The sequence below is a fragment of the Chiloscyllium punctatum genome, chromosome 9, assembly GCF_047496795.1.
Source record: "Chiloscyllium punctatum isolate Juve2018m chromosome 9, sChiPun1.3, whole genome shotgun sequence".
Classification (NCBI taxonomy): Eukaryota; Metazoa; Chordata; class Chondrichthyes; order Orectolobiformes; family Hemiscylliidae; genus Chiloscyllium; species Chiloscyllium punctatum.
Window position 1 is genome coordinate 16,109,120 of NC_092747.1, and position 22,195 is coordinate 16,131,314.

Here is a 22,195-nt window from a genome sequence, read left to right on the forward strand (position 1 = left end):
TGAATGCCAGGAGGAGATATACAGATTTGAATTTGTAATGGTTTAAAGCAGATCAAGTGAGAAAGTGGAGTTGAGACTGAGACAGAATCAGTTGTGATTGTATTAAATGGCAGATCAAACTCAATTGCTTACTCCGACTCTTCCTAGTTCTTATGTTTTTCTGTTAAGGCATTAATATTGATTATAAGTATCTGAGGCTTAAGTAATGACACTTACAGTTGTAACCTACCAAGCTTAAAATTTATTTCTGCTCTGTTTTGTGTGCAATGCCTCATCCTTGCTACTATATTACCCCAAAACCATGCTCATATGTTGTGTACTAACCTCTTGTGTGGCCCATTATCAAACATGTTTTGCAAATCCAAATAAACTACTTACACTGGTTTTGCTTTTTACATTATCACAATTAACCCTCAAAAGAACAATAACAGATTTGTGAAAAGCTATTTCTAATTCATGAATCCGTGTTGCTCTGCTAAATTGTGGAATGATGGCTTGGCTTCCTTCTGTGCCATAACCATTCAGGCTGCTGTATCTGTGCCACCCTGTGAAAGAGCAAGTCACCTAGTGCTCGTCCTTTGCCTTGTCTCGGTAGACTGACCTCAGCATCCAGGTGAAGAATAAGAGGGGACCAAATAATAGGACTGTGAGAAACTCTGGCGGCCATGATGCCACAGTGGTAAGGAAAGGCAGTGCTCACTGTATGTGGCTGCAAGTGAGAATGGCACGGGGAGCCAAGCAAGGGTAACCCTAATGAGCTGAACAATAGATAAGAAGCATTGGAGGATGATGGCGTCATTGACTGTCAAAGACTGCAGAGGAGTTGAGGAGAGAGAACAACGCAGGATAACATTTAGGAAATATTTAGCAATTCTGGCAGCATCCGTGATGAGGGAAATAAAGTTAAATTATTGACTCTTGTCACCTTTCATCAACAGTGAAGACATCAGTGACTTGAAATGTTGATTTTGTTTCTCTCCCGACAGATGTTCTCAACTGCTAAGCATTACAGCATTTTCTGCTCTAATTTTGGATAGTCAGCATCTGCAGTATTTTGCTTTTGTATAATTTGTAAGCATTTTAAAAATTTCTTTAATTTGCAAGCTGTTGCCACTTATGGTAAATTTGTGTTTTTCCCTTTGCTGTTGTTTAGACTGAGTAATAAAGAGCATAGTGTCTTCACTGGGGTTGCTGTTGTCCTTTGCAGCTGCAAAATTGGTAATGTATTTCAATGTTTACTTGTTCCCTATTTGATTATGTTAAACTGACGTGCATTTTTTTAAAAAAACCTGTAAATTGAATTTTGATTTATGTCTTTAATTACCATTTATTTAAATAACTGGCTTTAACAAAATTCAAAGCAAAGAAATTGCCATGCACTTGAATAACATGAAATTTAGTTTAAGCACTTGAACTTGTCCTGCAATGTAATTAGATGACGGTTGATCTATAGGTCACTTCCATTCACTTCTCTTTGTTCCACAACAGAGATGCATGTTTCCAATAATCTTTTAGTATATATGGACATGTGAATTAGGAGCAGCAGTAACATTTCGCTTGACCCTGCTCTGCCATTCTGTAAGATTGTGGCTGTTCTGATTGCTGGCATGTCCACCTACCTTGAATAATCTTTTACCTCCTCGTTTATCAAGAATCTATCTGTCTTGTCTTCAAAGTATTCAAGAACTCTGCATCTATTGTCTTATAGATAGGGATATAGACAGATTAATTGAGTGAGCAAAAGCTTGGTAGATGGGATATGATGTGGGAAAATGTGAGTTAATGGTACTTTGGCAGGAAAAATCAAGGAGCTGAATTTCATTTAAATAGAGAATGACTGCAGAAAGCTACACAACCGAGGGGTTTTGAAGTCCTCATCCTTGAATCACAAAAGGCTAGCATAAAATTTAGCAGGTCTTTGAAAAGGCAAAATGGCTATTGGCCTTTATTTCAAAAGGAATGGTGTATTGAAGTGAGGAGGTTTTGCCAAATCTTAGCCGTTATCTGAGGAAAGATACACTGGCATTGGGGGCAGTCCAGAAAAGATTCACTAGGCTGATACCAGATAGAGAGGGGCTATTTTATGAGAAGTTGAGTAGACTGGGCATGTGCTCATTAGAATGAAGAAGAATGAGAGATGATCTTATTGAAGCATATAAGATTCTCTGGGGATGTGGCAGGATAGATGCAAAGAGATTGTTTCCCCTTGTGGGTAAGTCTAGGACCAGAGAGTAAAACCTTAGAATAAGAGGTCATTTGTTTAAGATCATGAGGAGGAATTTCTGCTGAGTGTGGTGAATCTGTTCTATTCTTCACTACAGAGGATTGAGGTTGGGTTGTTAAGTACATTCAAAGCTGGGATAGAGTCTGAATCAGTAAGGGAATCAAAGGTTATGAGAAAAGATAGGAAAGTGGAGAGAAGGATTAACAGATCAGCCACGATCTCATTGAATGGTGGAAACAGTCTTGATGGACAGAATGGCCTACCTCTCTGTCTTATGATCTGAGAGTTTCAAAGATAGTTGTCTGTGAGAAAAAAAAGCCTCTCTGTATCTGTTTCAAATGGACATTCTCTTCTTTTGAAATAGTGACCCTAATTTTACAGTTTTCCACAAGCAAGTCACTTTTCCAAATGCATCCTATCAAGACCCTTCTCGCTCTTTTATGTTTCATTAAAGTCACCTCTTCCTTTTCCAAACACAACAGAATCAAGCCTGGCCAAGCTTTACAGATCTCAATTCTTGCCATATTCATGACTTTTGGAAAAGTAAAAATAGCCTCACTCTAACTTTTGAGTATGAGCCCTTTTATTTTAATGTTGAGAGTGTGTGCTGGAAAAGCACAGGAGGTTAGGGAGCATTCGAGGAGCAGGAAAATCTAAGTTTTGAGCCGGAGCCCTTCATCAGGAATGTCAGGCCTGTCTCCTTTTTTTTAAATGCCTACAATCAACCAGTTCACATATTTATTTTTCTCCAACTTGTTTTGGTTTCTTGATTAGATCACACCTCAACTTATTAAACTCAAGGAAATGCGAATTGTTTAAACCTTACATGATCATAATTCAGCCCTGACACATTTTCTGAAGATCTTTATAGTCCTTCTCCAGCACAGGTGCTGCCAGTGACACTACCGTGTGGTTGTGCCCTCCAAATATTCTCCAGTATTGAAGAAGATAGAAATCAGGCAAAATATTACATTTTTGGGAGTTCTTTGACTATAGGTAGATACAGTCCATCACCAAAATTCGGCCATTCTTGAAATCCTGCTGTTACTTCTGCTGCAGAACGCTCTGAGCTCAACCTGCAAAAGAATTCTAGTCCAAAGCCTCATGCTATATGACAGCAGCTCCAACCTCACATTTGTGGGTTCAATGTCATGATTGGAACTTTAGATGTCCTGAGATCACAATTGATGGAACCAAGCTGGGCGGTTCCCTTATGCACAGTCAGTCACTCTTGCAAAGGTTTTAACTCGCTGTCCACACAGAACCCTATTTCAAACTGCATCCATTGTGCTCAGAGGAAGTTTGTAGAGCAAAAATTATGTGTGGTTTGAATATCTTCAGTGCTTATTTTGAGAGAATGGGCCTAATTTTTAACTAAACTCAAATCTACATATTTTGCTATCAATCAGTATGCTGCTACTATACAGGGTATTAACATAATACTTAATCCCATGTGCAAGAAGTAGAGAAACTGAAAATGGTAATGTCAACCAACATTATTGTTCCAGATAACCAACTGGAGACCAAAATTACTGTTTTTCACGAAGAAACAAAAGTAAAATTTTCAGATCTATCTGAGGAACTTCTCTGGGAGTACATACACAGTGGTGAGCCAATGTATGTGCAGATGCTTTACTAATTCACACATGAAACACACTAAAGGTGCACAATATTGTAAAGCGTTTTCCATCTTAGAACATAGTGTATTTCATAAAGCAAAACCTTTATGCCCCACTGATAGCCTTATTAAAATGTTGCGGGATCTATCCTAGCTGCTGCTTCTAAGAGATGAACAGCCATAGATATAATTCCCTGTAAAAGGGAATGCTTCGTTTTCACCAGTTCCTCAGCTCGACCCAGTGAAATTCTAGGAGATATTATCACAGATTGTTGAGAGGAAAAGAGACCTGCTCTTGAGCTTTTCATATGTGATCATTAGGACAGGTGCATGAAGAGTAAATTTCAGAGTGCTCAGCAATTTATACTGCATTAGAATAAGATTGCTGATTGTTTGGCATGTTGATTTTTGGTTGGTCAAGAAATTGTTACGGAAAATGCCCTATGTAGCAGTTAACCTCAAGTTTCCATTTAAATTTTAAATAAGTCAACTAGTTGAGGCATTGTGATGGGTAATGGACTGTTCCCCGGTTAATTCTGAATGGCAGTGTCTCAACAGATCAATAAAGACTGCCACAAGTAGTACCAGGCCTTCCTAAAAGTGAGGTATCAACCTGGTGAAGTTCAAAACACAGGAGTACTTGCATGCCAGACAGCAAAAAATGATGGGCAGAGCTAAGTAATTCTACAACCAACAAATTAGATCCAAGTTGTATAGTCTTGCCATTCCTTCATATTGCATGAATTCCCTCCCTGCTACTTCTGTGAGTATACCTTCTCCAGGTAGATCGCAGTGGTTCTATCAGGCAGCTTACCACTATCTTCTCAAGTCAACTAGGGATAGGCAATAAATGCCAGTCCAGCCAATGAAGACTATGTACCCTGAATGAAATTTTAAAAAATATTTAAAATCGGCAGATAATAGGGAAGGCAGATAGAATGTTGGTCTTTATTTCAAAGAGAATGGAGTATAAAAGTAAGGAAATTTTGCTAAAACTATACAAGGTACTAATCAGACCATGCTAGAATACAATGACCAGTTTATGGCCTTTATCTAAGGAAAGACATACTGGCATTGGATACATATTGGACACAAGTATTGGAGTTAGTTCATCGGGCTGATACCATGCATGGAGGGCTGCCTCATGAGGAGAGGTTTCTTAGATTAGACATGCACTCGTTAAAATATAAAAGAACGAGAGGCAATGTTATTGAAGCATAAAAGGACAGATGCGGAAAGGTTGTAGGAGAGTCTAGAGCCAGAGGGCAAAATCTCAGAACAAACGATTGCACTTTTAAGACAGAGCTGAGAAGGAATATCTTCTCTAAAAGGGTGGTGAATCTAGGGAATTCTTTACTGCAGATGACTGTTGAAGACTAAACGTAATCAAGCCAGAAATAGACAGATTCTTAGTAAGGGAATCAAGTGCTATGAGGAAAGTGGAGTTGGAGATTATCAGATCAGCCGTGATCTCATTGAGTGGCAGAACAACTCGATGGGCTGAATAACCTTCTTCTGCTGTGATATCTTATGGTCTTATGATTTTACTTGCCAATCAGTCAGCATTCTTTTTCAAATGCAGCATAAATTGTTGTTCTGCTTAAAATTGTGTATTCTTGTGTCTGTCTTGATGAGTACGAAATGAAGAGCTTTGACAGCATGTCTTTGCTTTTAGTCAGCAATAGTCAAACTCTGCAGTAGCAAGTGATTAGATTATCACGTACAGAACAATGAGCAAAACATTTCATCGCACCAGGGTGTCACAAAGTGCTTTATAACTAATAATGTGCTTTTGAAGTCTGTCACCATTGCTATAATACAGGAAAACGGTAGCAAGCAGTTTTCAAGTTCTACAATCATCAATGTGATAATCAGTTTGAACATTGTTGGTTGTAAGATATATATTGACAGGTCACTGAGTGGATCCCTGTGATCTTCTTTCAAATAGTGAAATGAGAATGTTTCTATTCACCCAAGAGAGAAATGGAACTTTAGTTCAAGATGTCAAACAAAAGGCAGTGCTTCCAACTGTGCAGCACATCTTTAATACTGCCCAGGCATGTCAGAGTGGATCTTGTGCTCGAGTATCTGGATTGGAAGTTGAACTCACATTCCTTTGATTTGGGGCAAGGATGCTACCCACTGAGTGATAGCTAGTATCTCATTAAAATTTTATTCTAAACGTTATTCTTAAATGGCCAATGTTGCTTCAAGCTGGAGGAACAGTATCTCATTTTCTGCTTGGAGATCTTGCAGCCCTCAGGGCTCAATGTAGAAATCAATCATTTTAAAACCTGAGCACCATATTCCATGTCCTTTACCCACCCCCTCACCCCAAGTCCTGTCATGACATGGGTTGTTTTAGTACAGTCCATCCATTTTTAACCAATCATAGGCCCCGTTCGCACCTATCTCGCTTTTCTTCAGCAAAAATATAAATTGTAGGAGAAACTCATGTCTGACAACATCTGTGAAGGGAAAGCAGAATTAATGTTTCAAGTTCAGTGACCTTTCAAAACTCCTTTTCTTATTCTCTGGCTTATTATCAACAGTGTTCCTTTCCCTGGACTTTGTTTCCACCAGTCAGCTCACTCCTTTTATCCCCCACCTTTTCTCATCACGATGAAAACCACTTTTTTGCACTTGCTATCAGTTCTGAAGAAGGGTCATTGGAATGGAAGTGTTACTCTGTTTTCTCTTCACAGATGCTAGTAGGCCTGCTGAGTTTCTCAAGCAACTTCTGGTTTTCTTCAGATTTCTAGCATTCATGATTCTTTATTTTAGTGTTTCACTCGCTTCCACTTCTAGGTATGTCTACCTTGAAAAAGTTATGCTCCTGTCTCTATTCTGACTAAGTTTCTGTTTTATCTTTCCTCTTGTTTCCCATCATTTGTTTTATTATAGTGTTGTGTTATGTTTTAGTAATATTTGAGTTTGTGCAGAAATTTATATTTGGGAATGCTTTCTGGGAACATGCAAACCACAAACTTTATAAATATTAATGTATGTTGCCAAATTAATTTCGTAAAACTTAATCCTTTCTCCTTGAGGACATGCTTAGTTTCTTGGACCTTCAGTAAGTTTTATCCTAGCTTTGTTGAAATTAAGGAGGATTTGTTTTATGAATCATCTTAAAAGAAAGTTTTACTGGTGTTGGGTGGGGCGGGTTGACTCCCAGGTCATCAACTATCTGCGTCCTTGCTCTAGAATGTCCTCCTAAAACATTTCTGCTTTTCTTTCTCTTTTTATGTTGAGATTTTCAAATATCCACTCCTAATCAAGATTTGATTGCACATTATACACCTCTATTAGTACAAGTGGAATAGGTCTCCATGGATAATTATAGATGTGGATGCAAGTCCTGTAGTTCTGTGTCAGCTGAAGAATTAGAGTTTTTTAAAAATTTATTCATTTTTGTGGGATGTGGGTGTCATTGGCTGGCATTTATTGCCCCATCCCTAGCTGCCCTTGAGGAGGTGGGGGGGGGGGGGGGGGTGACCTGCCTTCTTGAACCACTGCAGTCCACCTGCTGTGGGTTGACCCACATTACCATTAGGGAAGGAATTACAGGATTTGGACCCAGCGACAGTGAAGGAACGCCGATTATATTTTCGGGTCAGGACGGTGAGTGGTTTGAAGGGCAACATGAAGGTTGTGGTGTTCTCTATATCTGCTGCCCTTGTCCCTCTAAATGGAAGTGGTCTTGGGTTTGGAAGGTGCTGCCCAAGGATCTTTGGTGAATTTCTGCAGTGCATATTTTAGAGACTACACACTGAGCATTAGACGTGGAGGGAGTGGATGCTTTGGGTGCAATGCCAATCAAACTGTTTTGTCCTGGATCATGTCAAGCTTCTTGTGTTGTCGTGAGTCAGGACATGAGTTACTTGCTGCAGTATTCCAAGCTGCTGACTTGTTCTTATAGCCACTACTATAGTTCAGTTGAGTTTCTTATCAATGATAACTCCTAGGATGTTGATAGTGGAAGATTCAGTAATGGTAACACCGTTGAATATTAAGGGATGGCGGTTGAATTGTCTCTCATTGGTGATGGTCATAGCCTGGCATTTGTGTGGTGCAGATGTTACTTGCCACTTGTCAGCCCAAGCCTGGATGTTGTCCAAATCTTGTTACATTTGGACACGAATGCTTCAGTGTCTGAGGAGTCGCAAATTGTACTGAACATGGTGAAATCATGGAGAACATCGACAGTTTGGCCCTTATGATGCAGAGGAGGTCCATCGACGAAACAGCTGAAGATGGTTGGGGCACTACCCTGAGGAACTCCTGCAGAGATGTCCTGGAGCTGAGATGACTGACCTCCAAAAACCACAACCATCTTCCTGTATGGCAGGTATAGCTCTAACCATTGGAGAGTTTGCTTCCTCATACCAAATGCTTCCCGTTTTGCTAGGGCTACTTGATGCCACAGTTGGTCGAATGCAGCCTTGATGTCAAGGGCTGTTACCCTTACCTCACCTCTGGAATTCAGCTCTTGTGTTCATGTTTGAACCAAGGCTGTAATGAGGTCCGGAGCTGAGTGTCCCTGGCAGAACCCAAACTGGGTGTCACTGCTTGATAGCAATGGTGATAACTCCTCCTGTCACTTAACTCATAATAGACAGTAGACTGGTGGGGCAATAATTGGCTGGGTTGGATTTGTCCTTTATTTTTGTATACAGAACATACCTGGGCAATTTTCTGCATTGTCGGGTAGATACCAGTGTTGTAACTGTACTGAAACAATTTGGCTCGGGGAGCAGCAGGTTTTGGAGCACAAGTCTTCAGGACTATCGCCAGAATGTTGCCAGGGCCTGTAGCTTTGGCAGTATCCAGTGCCTCCAGCTAGTTCTTGATATCATGTGGAGTGAACAAATCAGTTGAAGATTGGTATCTGTAATACTAGGGACCTCTGGAAGACACCAACATGGATCATCTACTCAACACTTTTGGCTGAAGGTTGCTGTGAAGGCTTCAGTTTTCTTTTGCATTGATGTGCTGGTCTCTTCCCTCATTGAAAATGGGGATATTTGTGGAGCCTCCTCCTCCTCCAGTGAATTGTTTAATTGTGCACTACCATTCACGATAGGATGTATCAGGACTGCAGTGCTTAGATCTGACCCATTGGTTGTGGGATCACTTGGCTGTGTCTATAACTGGCATGAAAGTAGTCCTGTTTGGTGGCTTCACCAGTTGACACCTCATCTTCCGGTATGCCTGGTGCTACTCCTGGGATGCTCTCTCGCAGTCTCCCTTGAACCAAGGTTGGTTCGATGGCTTGATGGTAATGGTCGAGTGAGGGATATGCTGGGCCAATAAACTACAGGTTGTGCTGGAATACAGTTCTGTTGCTGTTGATGGCCCACAGTGCCTTAACAATGCCCAGTCTTGAGTTGCTAAATCTGTTCAAAGTCTGTCCCATTTAGCATGGTGATAGTGCCACACAACACGATGGAGGTTATTCTCAGTGTGAAGGCAGGACTTCACTTCCACAAGGACTGTGTGGTGGTCACTCTTACTGACGTTGTTATGGACAGATGCATCTGGATGAGACTTAAATATGTTTTTCCCTCTTATTGGTTTCCCCACTACCTGCCGAAAACCCAGTCGGGCAACTATGTCCTTTAGGACCCAGCCAGCTCAATCAGTAGTATTGCTGCTGAGCTACTCTTGATAGAGGGCATTGAAATCCTCCACCTAGAGTACATTTTGTGCCCTAACCATCTTCAGTGCTTCTTCTAAGTGTTGCTCAACATGGAGGAGTCCAGAATCATCAGCCGAGGGAGGATGGTACGTGGAGGAAGTTTCCTTGCCCATATTTAACCTGAAGCCATGAGACTTCATTGGATCTGGAGTCAATGTTGAGGACTCCTAGGTCAACTCCCTTCTGACTGTATACCACTGTGCCATCATCTTTGATGGGTCTGTCCTACAGGTGGGACAGGACATACATCTGGTGTCTGGGGCATTGTCTGTAAGGAATGATTCTGTGAGCAGAGTTGCAGGCTAAGGATTAATCATTACTGTGCTTAACATTCAGGTGGAGATATTGTGTGAGAGTGCTGATAATGTCTGGGAATTCCCATCTGCTAATAGGTTAACAGCACATCAAACAGACTTTTAGATACTCACGTCATAGTGATTTCAGCCATTGTCATTTTTGTTCTGACATTCAGAACTTATTCCTTTGTATTTCAATGTTTCTGAATAACTATGTACGATATATTGGACATACGTTTCTTCATGTACTGTTTGTTCCTTTGCTTCCAGGGACAAGGCGGGTGGATATGGAATTCAGGCGCTTGGTGGAATGCTGGTTGAGTATGTTCGTGGGGACTTTTTAAATGTTGTGGGATTCCCTTTGAATCACTTCTGCAAAACGCTGGGTGAGATCTACGGCCCACCTGTAAGTTATTGCGTTGCAGGTCATGCTGTTGCAAGTTTGGAAGGCACCCATGATCTTCAGCAGGGCTCTGCAAACCACAGGGGAAATGAAATAGCTGGAAAGAAACCGAATTCTGACCAAACTGCAGTGTCAGAAAAAGTGGCAAATAGGCCAAGCACCGAGAAGCCGAACGGTATTCCCGAGGTGAAAGGCCCAGCAGTACTTCACCACAACGTAACGAATACATCTACCGAGACTGAGGCGAATGTTGCCTGGCTTCGTAAAATCGCAGACCTAGTGAATGGTTTTAAAGCATCAAAGGTAAGGATGTAGGGAGTAAATTAGAATACAGTTGTTTCAAAGTTATTAAAGGAATTTGAGTTATGGTCATAAAGTAATAGGAAACAGCCCCTTCGGCCCACAATGTCAATGCCAACCAGCCAACACCAAACTAAACTAATCCCATTTACCTGCACTTGGTCCACAAGCTACTGTGCCCTGCTGTTTTAAGTGCCCATCCAGATGTTTTTAAATGTTGTGAGAGTATCTTCCCCCACCAGCCTCTCAGGCAGCGTATTGCATATTTCTGCCGCCCTCAGAGTGAAAAATCTTTTTCTCAGATTTCCTCTAAAGTCCTCACCTTAAACTTGTGTCTTCTGGTCTGAAATGCATCTGGTGTGGGGAGAAAATTCTCACAATTTACTGTGTCTATGCCTTTCACAATTTTGTCTGAATCAGATCCCCCCTCAACTTCCTCTGCTTCAAGTAAAACAAACCCAGTCTATCCAGTCTCTCCTCATAACTGTGGTGGGGAGGTGATGGCCTAGTAGTATTATCACTGGAGTATTAATCCAGAGTCTAGTGGGTAATGTCCTGGGATGTAGGTTCAAATCATGCCATGGCAAATGGTGAAATTTGAATTCAATAAAAGAGAAAAAGAAAATCTGGTTTTAAAAGTGTCGTGATGACCATGACACTTTTGCCCAATTGTTGGAAAAACCTATCTGATTCACTAATATCCTTTATGGGATGAAGCCAGTATCCTTACCTGGTCTATCTATATGTGACTCAAGACTCTCAGCAAAGTGTTTGACTCTCAGCTGACCTCTGGGCAAATAGGGATGGGCAATAAATGGTAGTCTGGCTAGTGACAACTGTGAATGAATATAGATTTTTAAAAAACTTAACCAACGCTGGCAAATTTTCTCTGCACCCTCTCCAGTGCAATCATGTATTTCCGATAGTGTGGCAACCAGGGCTGCATGCAGTATTCCACCTGTGGCCTAACCAATGTTTTATACAGTCATAAAGTTTGACTTCTTTGCTCCTATATTCTACTGTCCAGCAAATAAAAGCAAGCATCCCATATGCTGCCTTCACCACCCTGTCAACTTGTGCTGACACCTTCAGGGATCTGTGGACTTATATGCCGAGGTCCCTTTGTTCCTCTGTACTCTCTGGGAACCTATCATTCATTGTAGTCTCAAGTAAAAGGATTGCCCAGTTGGAATGTTCATATATGTAGGCTAAAAGGTTTTTCATCAACTAGGCAAAAGTGAGGACTGCAGATGCTGGAGATTAGAGTTGAGAGTGTGGCACTGGAAAAGCCTTCCTGATGAAGGGCTTTTGCCCGAAACGTTGATTTTCCTGTTCCTCAGTTGCTACCTGACCTGCTGTGCGTTTCCAGCACCACACATTCAACACTAAAAGGTTTTTAAAGTTTGCTTTGCGGTCAGTGAGCTGTGGCAGCAGATGGACTGCTCTAATAGGTCTTTGATCATCTGGCCTTGATAGGGCAGAACAACAGCTGACACTTCTCTCTGATTGCAATCCAAAAGATCCTGCTGAGAGTGAGAGTATGTGCACCCAAGGTAAACTCTGGACTGACCTTGCCGATGGTCACCAGCCCACACAAGAGCAGACAGTCTGCTGTGTAAGTTCTTCATGCTTTCGGGACACTGGCAGCATCTCTGGGGCTGTGCAAGGATCACACTTTGGTAGAAAGAGCAATGTAAAATGTCTATTACAGTGAAAAATACAGCATTTTGTTATGACCCAACGTTAAATACTGTGGATCATGGGCCAATGACTTTTTTTGTTACTGGTGCTGAAATGTACTTTGAAATTTTTAAAGTGAGTTGGAAACATTCCAGATTAAAGTGCTTTGTATATTCGTTTTGAATTTGCCCCTTACCCAACATTTACTTCATCATTTAGACTATGTGATGGTTTAACTGAACTTAGATTTATCATGTTATACTTGCTTACTGGAGAAGAGGTGTTCCTCGCCAGTCTCCTTCACTTTTTTTCCAGCTCTATTTTCTGTTTGGACCTAAGAGTAATTTTCTAATTTTCTACAGGTCTTATTCACAGCTTCAAAACTCAAAGTATTTGATGCATTGAGTACACAGGATGGCTTAGAAATCTCAGAAATTTCTCAGAGATTAGAGACCACATTGGATGGAACCAAATGCCTCTTAGATGCCTGTATTACCCTTAACTTGCTTGAAAAAGCCCCAGGCACATTGCAGCGTGAGTAAATCTTGTTCTTGAAGTAAATCTGTGCTTTGTTCAAATGGGGGTCAGTGTAATTATCATCCTTATTGGTCCCTTTGTTACTCTCCTGTTCTTCTATGCAGCTTTGACCAAGTGTGTGCTGAAGACATAATTTTTTTTTATCAAGCTTTATGTGCGATAAATTTTTTGAGGTGCTTTATTGTGTGTAATAGCTAGGAATTAGTTGGCAGAGGGAGGTGATGGCTTAATGGTATTATTGCTGGACTGTTAATCCATAGATCCAATAATGTTCTGTGGACTCAGATTCAAATCTTGCCATAGCCAATGGTGTAATTCAGTGAAATATTTAGAATTAGGAGTCTAATGATGACCATGATCCATTGCCGATTGTCAGAAAAAAACCCCATCAGGTTTGCTAATGTCCTTTAGGGAATGAAACTGCCATCCTTACCTGGTCTGGGCAAGTGTGACTCCAGATCCGCAGCAATGTAGTTGACTCTTAACTGCCCTCTGGGTAATTAGGGATGGGCATTAAATACTGGCCCTCATCCCATGAATGAATTTCAAAAAAATTGAAGGAATTTGGTCTGCCTTGTTATCTGCTTTGCTATCGCTCAAAGGGTTGTGAACCTGTGGAATTCATTACTTCAGAGGGTTGTAGATGCTCAGTCATTGAATATGTTCAGGATTGAGATCATTAGTTTTGTAGATTTTAAGAGGATTAAGAGAAATTAGATAATGTAAGAATATGGAGTTGGGGTAGTATATCAACCATATTCCTTTAGACTGGGGCAGCAAATTTCCTGCTTTCTTATGTTCGTATTCTGTGCTTCTGTCAATTTAAGTGTCTCATAATGTTTAGCATTGTCCTATCAAATCTGTATTGGAATGTTTACATGTCTAAAATAAATATCCTTTCTAGAATAGTTTGCAAATCAGCACAGAATGTTGAATTGCGGTTTGAGTGTTTTCTAGCAAGAAATAACTTGTAGTCAGCTACAATATAACAATAGTCATGAAGAAGCTGAAAAAACATAATTGAGTATAATGTTATGCCAAAACTGTACAAAAGATCAAGTAACTCATACATTGTTTTCTTTCTTTTCATTTTACTTTTGCAGTATACAAGAATACACAACTAGCCAACACATATCTGGTGTCAAGCAGTGAAAACTCTCTACATGACTATATCGTTTATGCTAATGACCATACTTGGCCATATTTCACTCATCTTGCTTCAGTTATTAAAGAAGGTGCTCACAGAACAAAGGCTGATGACTTAGTTCAGGTAAAAATGTCTAGATTTCTTTGTCACTAAAGCTACAGGTCTAGTCAAGCAAACGTTTTCTAGTATTAGTCTTGGGGTATCATTGTGATATAATAGTGACTTCTGTTAGTATAGTGTCTTTAACATAGTAAAATGTCAAGAGATATTAACTACAGAATGTAATTTGTGGTTGAAATCCTGGAACGCTCATCCCAACAACACTAATTGTATGTGCATCGCATGTATTTTGTCAATTGAAGAATGCAACTCAGCAATATCTTCTAAAGTGAGTTAGGGATAAAAAACAAATGCTGGCCTTTCCAGTCAATCACCCATTCCAAGAACAAATTTGCAAAAAGCTAGCAAACTTCATTTATGCTCACTAGAGCTTAGTGAAAAAGTTCGCTATGTATGCCAGAATGCTCCAAAAGAGATGATCCTTACCATTAAGATGGCCTGTCTAATGGCATTAAAAGGCATCAACTGCAATTGTGACCAAATCCAGCTTCTTCCAGGTTTCAATTCATAAGAAATTCTACTTTATGTGAGTTCAGTGTTTGTCGATCTTTTGAAAAAGGAGCCATGACTAGCCTGTTTGATTTTGGTTGATTCTGCGGTGCAGTAGAGTCCGTAAAGTGTTCTACTGAGACTGTGTCTGGCCTGCTAAACAAAATAGATCACAGCACTATTTTGAAGAACAGTGACAGATCTGGACTAATGCTTGTACCTCAACAAGTGAAAAGAGATTCAAAAGCACCTGAGGAAGTGGTGGATTTGTGCACAGTAACAACATTTAAAATACACTGAGAATATGAACTCATGGGTAGGAAAGGTGTGGAGGGATATGAGCCAGGAGCAGGCAGGTGGGACTAGTTTTGTTTGGGATTATGCTTGACATTGACTGGTTGGATCAAAGGGCTTGTTTCCATGCTGAATAATTCTGACTTTGAGTCGAAGTGCCACAGATTCCGAAAGTCTGAAATAAAAACACAAAATCCTGGGAGAGCGCTAGTCACGTAGCAACTAAGAAGAGAGAAGCAAAGCTGACATTTAGTTTGAAGTGTAAAAGAATGCATGAAGTCAGAGTAGAGAGAGAATTACACCCACATCTAAAGTCTTTCACTGTATTTGGTTATATGTGACAATAAATCAAATCAATCAATCACCATTCTCTTCCATTATCACTCTACCCTTCGAGATTGCACTAATGCTAGACTCTCTGTCAATATATTTATTGCTTTGATACACTTTGTACTGACATTTCATAATTGGCCTAAATTATCTCCAAAGTCACCTATTTTTTAAGTGTTACTTAACGTCATGGTTTTCTATCAACAGAATTCTGAACAAACACCAACTTTTATATCTGCAGTTAACTGCCTTATCAAAGTGACAGGAAATGACATTGTCTTGGCGTTTGATCTTTCATCATTTAAAACAGCTTGTGATTTAGGTATGAATTTTTAAGAATGTAATTACGCAGCATTTTCTTTTCCTCCCTACAAGCGATATAATTTGTTGTACAGCAGTCTCTAAAGGGGGTTCGTCATAAGGGGTAAGCACAGGAGTAGGCCACTGGGCTCTTTGAACTCCTAAAGTTTATTTGTAATACAAAAATAAGATGTGGCACCAGAGTTTCAGTCTCGTTTTATTTTGTTGCTTTTGGGATGTATGTGGCACCAGCAGTGCCATAAAATATTGTTCTTCAGCAGGTTAGTGTGGACCTAATGGCTCAAATGGCCTGCTTCCAAATCTGTATGGATTCTATGTAATTATTTACTGAAAAGGAGTGTGCAATCAGACCAGGTGTGCCTATAGGGGAAAATAAAAAGGTAGACCTGGATCTGACCTCTTTAATCTGTTGGTAATGAAGAGTGAGTGTATAGCAAGGCAGCTGGGCAGCTTCGAGGGAATGCTGCATTTGGTCATTTGCACTTGCAGAATCAAAACTGCCAGCTGAGCTGCCAGCCCAAGCAGTAGAAGTGAGCATTGAATCAGCAATGAGCATTTGAGTAAGCAGAATCTGAGTAGAGAAGCAAAGGTTTGAAGAAATTAATCTGAAGGCCAGAGGGATAGTATTGGAATGGAAGCTACACTGCTTGGGGGTGACTTTGAAGTGAGTGGTAAGGTATTATAGCAATTAAGAGAGAAACATTTAAAGGCCTCAGTTTGAACTCTTGCTACAGCTGGCTTGCTCGGAAACGTGAATGGATCTCAGGCTCGGATTCTAAAGTTTTTGCTTTATTATTTCTCTTCCTAAGTTAGCATTGGATGCAATAGACAGTATAGACAATAGGTGCAGGAGTAGGCCATTCTGCCCTTCGAGCCTGCACCACCATTCAATATGATCATGGCTGATCACCCTTAATCAGTATCCTGTTCCTGCCTTATCTCCATAACCCTTGATTCCACAATCCTTGAGAGCTCTATGCAACTCTTTCTTAAATGAATCCAGACACTGGGCCTCCACTGCCCTCTGGGGCAGAGCATTCTACACAGCCACCACTCTCTGGGTGAAGAAGTTTCTCCTCATCTCTGTCCTAAATGGTGTACCCCGTATTTTTAAGCTGTGTCCTCTGGTTCGGCACTCACCCATCAGCGGAAACATGTCTCCTGCCTCCAGAGTGTCCAATCCTTTAATAATCTCAATCAGATTATGTCTCAATCAGATCCCCTCTCAGTCTTCTAAACTCAAGGGTATACAAGCCCAGTTGCTCCAGACTTTCAGTGTAAGGTAATCCTGCCATTCCAGGAATTGACCTCGTGAACCTAGCTGCACTCCCTCAATAGCCAGAATGTCTTTCCTCAAATTTGGAGACCAGAACTGCACACAATACTCCAGGTGTGGTCTCACCAGTGCCCTGTACAGCTGCAGAAGAACCTCTTTGCTTCTACACTCAATCCCTCTTGTAATGAAGGCCAGCATGCTATTAGCCTTCTTGACTACCTGCTGTACCTGCATGCTTACCTTCATTGACTGGTGTACAAGAACACCCAGATCTCTCTGTACTGCCCCTTTACCTAAATTGATTTCATTTAGGTAGTAATCTGCCTTCCTGTTCTTGCCACCAAAGTGGATAAGCATACGTTTATCCACATTAAACTGCATCTGCCATGCATCTGACCACTCACCTAACTTGTCCAGGTCATCCTGTAATCTCCTAACATCCTCATCACATTTCATCCTGCCACCCAGCTTAGTATCATCAGCAAATTTGCTAATGTTATTATTAATACCATCTTCTATATCATTAACATATATTGTAAAAAGCTGCGGTCCCAGTACTGATCCCTGCGGTACCCCACTGGTCACTGCCTGCCATTCCGAAATGGAGCCGTATATCACTACTCTTTGTTTCCTATCAACCAACCAACTTTCAATCCAAGTTAGTACTTTGCCCCCAATACCATGAGCCCTAATTTTGCTCACTAACCTCCTTTGTGGGACTTTATCAAAAGCTTTCTGAAAGTCCAGGTACACTACAGCTACTGGATCTCCCTTGTCCATCTTCAGAGGAACATACTCAAAAAATTCCAGAAGATTAGTCAAGCATGATTTCCACTTCATAAATCCATGCTGACTCTGATCTATCCTGTTACTAGTATCCAGATGTGTCGTAATTTCATCCTTTATAATAGACTCCAGCATCTTTCCCACCACTGAGATCAGACTAACTGGTCTATAATTTCCTGCTTTCTCTCTCCCACCTTTCTTAAAAAGTGGTACAACATAAGCCACCCTCCAATCTGCAGGAACTGATCCTGAATCTATTGAACTCTGGAAAATAATCACCAACGCATCCACGATTTCTCGAGCCACCTCCTTCAGTACCCTGGGATGTAGACCATCAGGCCCCAGGGACTTATCAACCTTCAGACCTAACAGTCTCTCCAACACCAAATCCTGGCAAATATAAACTCCCTTAAGTTCAGGTCCTTCAGCCACTGTTACCTCTGGGAGATTGCTTGTATCTTCCCCAGTGAACACAGATCTGAAGTACCAATTCAATTCTTCTGCCATTTCTTTGTTCCCCGTAATATATTCTCCTGTTTCTGTCTTCAAGGGCCCAATTTTAGTCTTAACTATTTTTTTGCCTTTCACATACCTAAAAAAACTTTTACTATCCTCCTTTATATTATTGGCCAGTTTACCTTCGTATCTCATTTTTTTATCTGCGTATTTCCTTCTTAGTAATCCTCTGTTCTTTAAAAGCTTCCCAGTCCTCCGTTTTCCCACTTATCTTTGCTATGTTATAATTTTTCTCTTTTAACTTTATGTGTTTCTTAACTTCCCTCGTCAGCCACGGCCACCCATACCTCCTCCTAGGATCTTTCTTCCTTTTTGGAATGGACTGACCCTGCAACTTCTGCATTATATACAGAAATATCCATCATTGTTCCTCCACTGTCATCCCTGCTAAGGTATTGCACCATTGAACTTTGGCCAACTCCTCCCTCATAGCTCCATAGTTCCCTTTATTCAACAGCAATATTGCCACTTCCGATTGTACCCTCTCCCTCTCAAATTGCAGATTGAAGCTTATTGTATTATGGTCACTACTTCCCAATGGCTCCCTCACTTCGAGGTCCCTGACCAGTTCTGGTTCGTTGCACAATACCAAATCCAGAATTGCCTTCTCCCTGGTTGGCTCCAGCACCAGCTGTTCTAAGAATCCATCTCTGAGGCACTCCACAAAGTCTCTTTCTTGAGGTCCAATACCATCCTGATTCTCCCAGCCTACCTGCATGTTGAAATCCCCCATAACAACTGTAGTAACATCTTTGCGACAGGCCAATTTCAGCTCCTGATTCAACTTACATCCGACATCCAGACTACTGTTTGGGAGCCTGTAGATAACTCCCAAGAGGGTCTTTTTACCCTTAGTATTTCTCAGCTCTATCCACACTGACTCTACATCCCCTGATGCATGGTACAGAAACAAATCCTTTTGGCCCAGCCAGTCCATGCCAGTGTTAGTTGTCAGATCAAGCCTGTTTCCATTTTTCTTCATCTAAGTTCACCTTCTTAAACCACTTTTGTCTTCTCCGTTATATTCTTAGCTTACTTTTCCTTGAATGCATTAATACTGTTTGCTTTAACCATGTCTTGTGGTCATGAGTTTTGGATTTTCACCAGAGTAATGATGTCAATTCTGGACACTTTTTTGATGATCTTCTATTGGTAAATTTTTAGGTTCTTCCATAGAAGAAGAAATATTCTCTCTCCATCCACTGTATCAAAATATTTACAAACTTAAAAACCTGTATTAGGTCACCCCTCAGTGTGCTATTATCAAGTGAGCATCCATAATGTTTAGCCAGTCTGGTGCATCTTTTCAAATGGTCGATAGATGCATCTTCAGTCAGTGCAAAGTATAATAACATAGATCCTAAGCAAGTTGATTTCTCTTTGCTCATTTTGATATTAAGCACATTGTCAGCAACTATGACTGAAATTACTTTTTTTTCTTGCAGGATGCACTGGAGCTTTATCGTATGAAATGGCAAATGCATATCAAGATATGACATTTGTAGTGTTTGCTCAGCCACAAATGTTAGAAAGGATTAAGCGATTCCAGCCGCAAGGCCAGAATCTATGTCAAATTAGTTTCCGAGAAGGTAACTATTAACAACACTACTTACATTTGCTTTATTGTTGGTTCAACTGTCAGTCTTTAACCTTTTTTCTCATGTTTAGCTTACACCTTAGAAATAAATTAATAAACCTTGATAGAAGGTTCAACCATCTGAATTGAAGATGATTGCAGTTCAATTGAATAAGGTTTTGGCAATGGCCAGTTGCAAACAGCAAAAGGGGTATGCAGTTTGATGTGACTTGTCAGTATCTGAGATGTTCAGCCTATGCGTCAGCATCACACCAGTTTTAAAATTCACCAAACCAAACCATTCACTTGTGTGATGTCTCTTTGGCATGATAGTAACATCCTGTTAATGGCGAATACCACTTGTGTCACTACTGCACAGTAGCAACATGAAACCGAAAGCCTCATTGCCCTGTTTTCTCTCATGGGGACATTAGAACTAGAGGACATAGCCCAAAAATCAGAGCTCTCCCTCTGAAAACAAATGCAGACAAATTTTTTTCCAGAGCGTGCTCAGTATGGAATTCCTCCCCCAAAGTTTGGCTCATTGAGTTATTCAAGTCTGAGGTAAATATTTGATAGGAGGGGAGTCTAGCGTTATGGGTGCAAACGTGAAAGTGGTGGTGAGACAATAACTAGAGCAGCTATGATCTGATTGAGTGACAGAATAGGCTCAAAGGGCCAAATAGCCTATTCCTGCTCCCAAATTTTATAACCCTACATTCCTTTCTTGCAAACTGATTGGCTGTCTGACCCATTTGACTGTTTTTGATAATAGTGGTTGAGGAACAAGTGTTGACAGGAGACCAGAAGATTTTCAAATAAACATGAGTAGTGAGAGATTTGGCCAACCCTGTCTGGACAAAGTAGAGAGGCCAGATCCCTCACCAGAAATAATGAAGTCTTAAAACTTTTACATTGTTTTGGGTTGATCTCTCACCGTTTTCACTTTATGGTGTGCCATTTCACTAATTCTGGTCAGAGTCCAGCACCTCACTGTGTTGAAGTGTGCTCGGCACAGTGGGTTGGAAAACATTAAGTCAATGTGTATGATTCAAATCCAAGGTCAATGCTGCTTCCATCTAATGTAAACCTGTTGCTTAAAATCTGGCACCCAGAGGATATTCCTGAGTGACAATCTAAGATCCAAAGGTACAAGACACTGAGCAAATCTACTGTGAGGTCTGAACCTATCCATCCACTTTATATATATTCATTTTATTCCTTCAGCAATATGTTGGGAGTTTTGATTTTCTTCCTTCAGTGAAGACTTTGAGAATGAGTTAATAATTGTCCCTTATGTTTTGAATTAAATCTAGAAACAGCAGACTACAGCTGAGTCACAGAGTTCATTTGTCAGAGGACCCATTTATCAAGCATGTGTATCAAGGCTGGCCACGCCAACGTGTAAATTGTCACAGTTCATTGTAAACATAGAATCGGGTGGCTCACTCCAAGCTCATTAAGTGAAAATGCAGGTACCTGTTCATCTTGGGAAGGCAGCAAGAGGCTTCTTGTAATGCAGGCACCGGTGAAAAAAGAAAACACTTTAATAACAGGGCTTCTGAAGACGTGCTAAACAAAAAGAGGGAGGGCCCTTACATTTGTTGAGAGCATGTAGTAAAAGCCATGGGTAGTAAGCCAGGTCTTAAAAAAGTAGATTGCAGTATTTGACATCATCTGCAGCTGTAAGTTCCAGTAAGACATTAAATTGGCCTGCAAAAGGGGAAATGCAATGGATACTGGAAATGTGAAATTACAACATTGTGTTGGAGAAACTCAGTAACTGTGGAAACAGACTTGGCATTTCAAGTCTAATTAGACTCTTTGGAATTGAATCGTCATAATGGGTTGCACAGTGGTTAGCACTGCTGCTTCACAGTGCCAGAGACCCGGGTTCAATTCCCGCCTCAGGCGACTGTCTGTGTGGAGTTTGCTAATTCACCCCGTGTCTGCGTGGGTTTCCTCCGGGTGCTCCGGTTTCCTCCCACAGTCCAAAAATATGTAGGTTAGGTGAATTGGCCATGCTAAATTGCCCGTAGTGTTAGGTGAAGGGGTAAATGAAAGGGAATGGGTTGTTCTTTGGAGGGTCAGTGTGGACTTGTTGGGCCGAAGGGCCTGTTTCCACACTGTGACTAATCTAATCTAAAAAATTACATGATATCCTCAAGTAATAGTGGCTGTCATGTAAATGTCGATCCCTTATTTTTGGCCAAATAACCTGGAATTTTCCATATATCTCATGTATAAAATCAACTCTAGTTCTTTACAGATAACAGGTTAATGTTTATGAGTCAGTGTGCCGGCCGTCACGTCCCACTCTAGCTTTCAGGTTGTTCCACATCGCTCCCGGTCTTCTAGTCCACTCGCTGTTGTGTTTCACTCCGGGTTTTCAGAATTACCATAAGTCATTTTTATTTCTGTTTTTGTTTAGAGATCAATTGGGCTTTTGCTAATGGTACGGTGTGAATTTTGACAGGCATGAATTTCAGCCCCTCAAAGGTAGTATCCATGTAATAGTCAACCCCATGAATTTAACCTTAAAAAGTAGTCGAAAAAGTTCAACTATTACTTGAGTATATAC

The 22,195-nt window shown here is 40.7% G+C and overlaps 1 protein-coding gene across 2 annotated transcripts in view; it reads left to right on the plus strand.

Moving 5' to 3' along the window:
• The window catches only part of asmtl (acetylserotonin O-methyltransferase-like), a 54,999-nt gene that overhangs the window by 27,743 nt on the left and 5,061 nt on the right, over positions 1 to 22,195 (plus strand). For both annotated transcript variants that reach the window (XM_072576915.1, XM_072576916.1), the window contains 7 exons: positions 1,154 to 1,218; positions 3,733 to 3,841; positions 10,110 to 10,545; positions 12,585 to 12,756; positions 13,863 to 14,029; positions 15,347 to 15,461; positions 19,484 to 19,627. In XM_072576915.1, the coding sequence (XP_072433016.1) occupies positions 1,154 to 1,218; positions 3,733 to 3,841; positions 10,110 to 10,545; positions 12,585 to 12,756; positions 13,863 to 14,029; positions 15,347 to 15,461; positions 19,484 to 19,627 (1,208 nt within the window). The remainder of the gene's footprint in view (positions 1 to 1,153; positions 1,219 to 3,732; positions 3,842 to 10,109; positions 10,546 to 12,584; positions 12,757 to 13,862; positions 14,030 to 15,346; positions 15,462 to 19,483; positions 19,628 to 22,195) is intronic.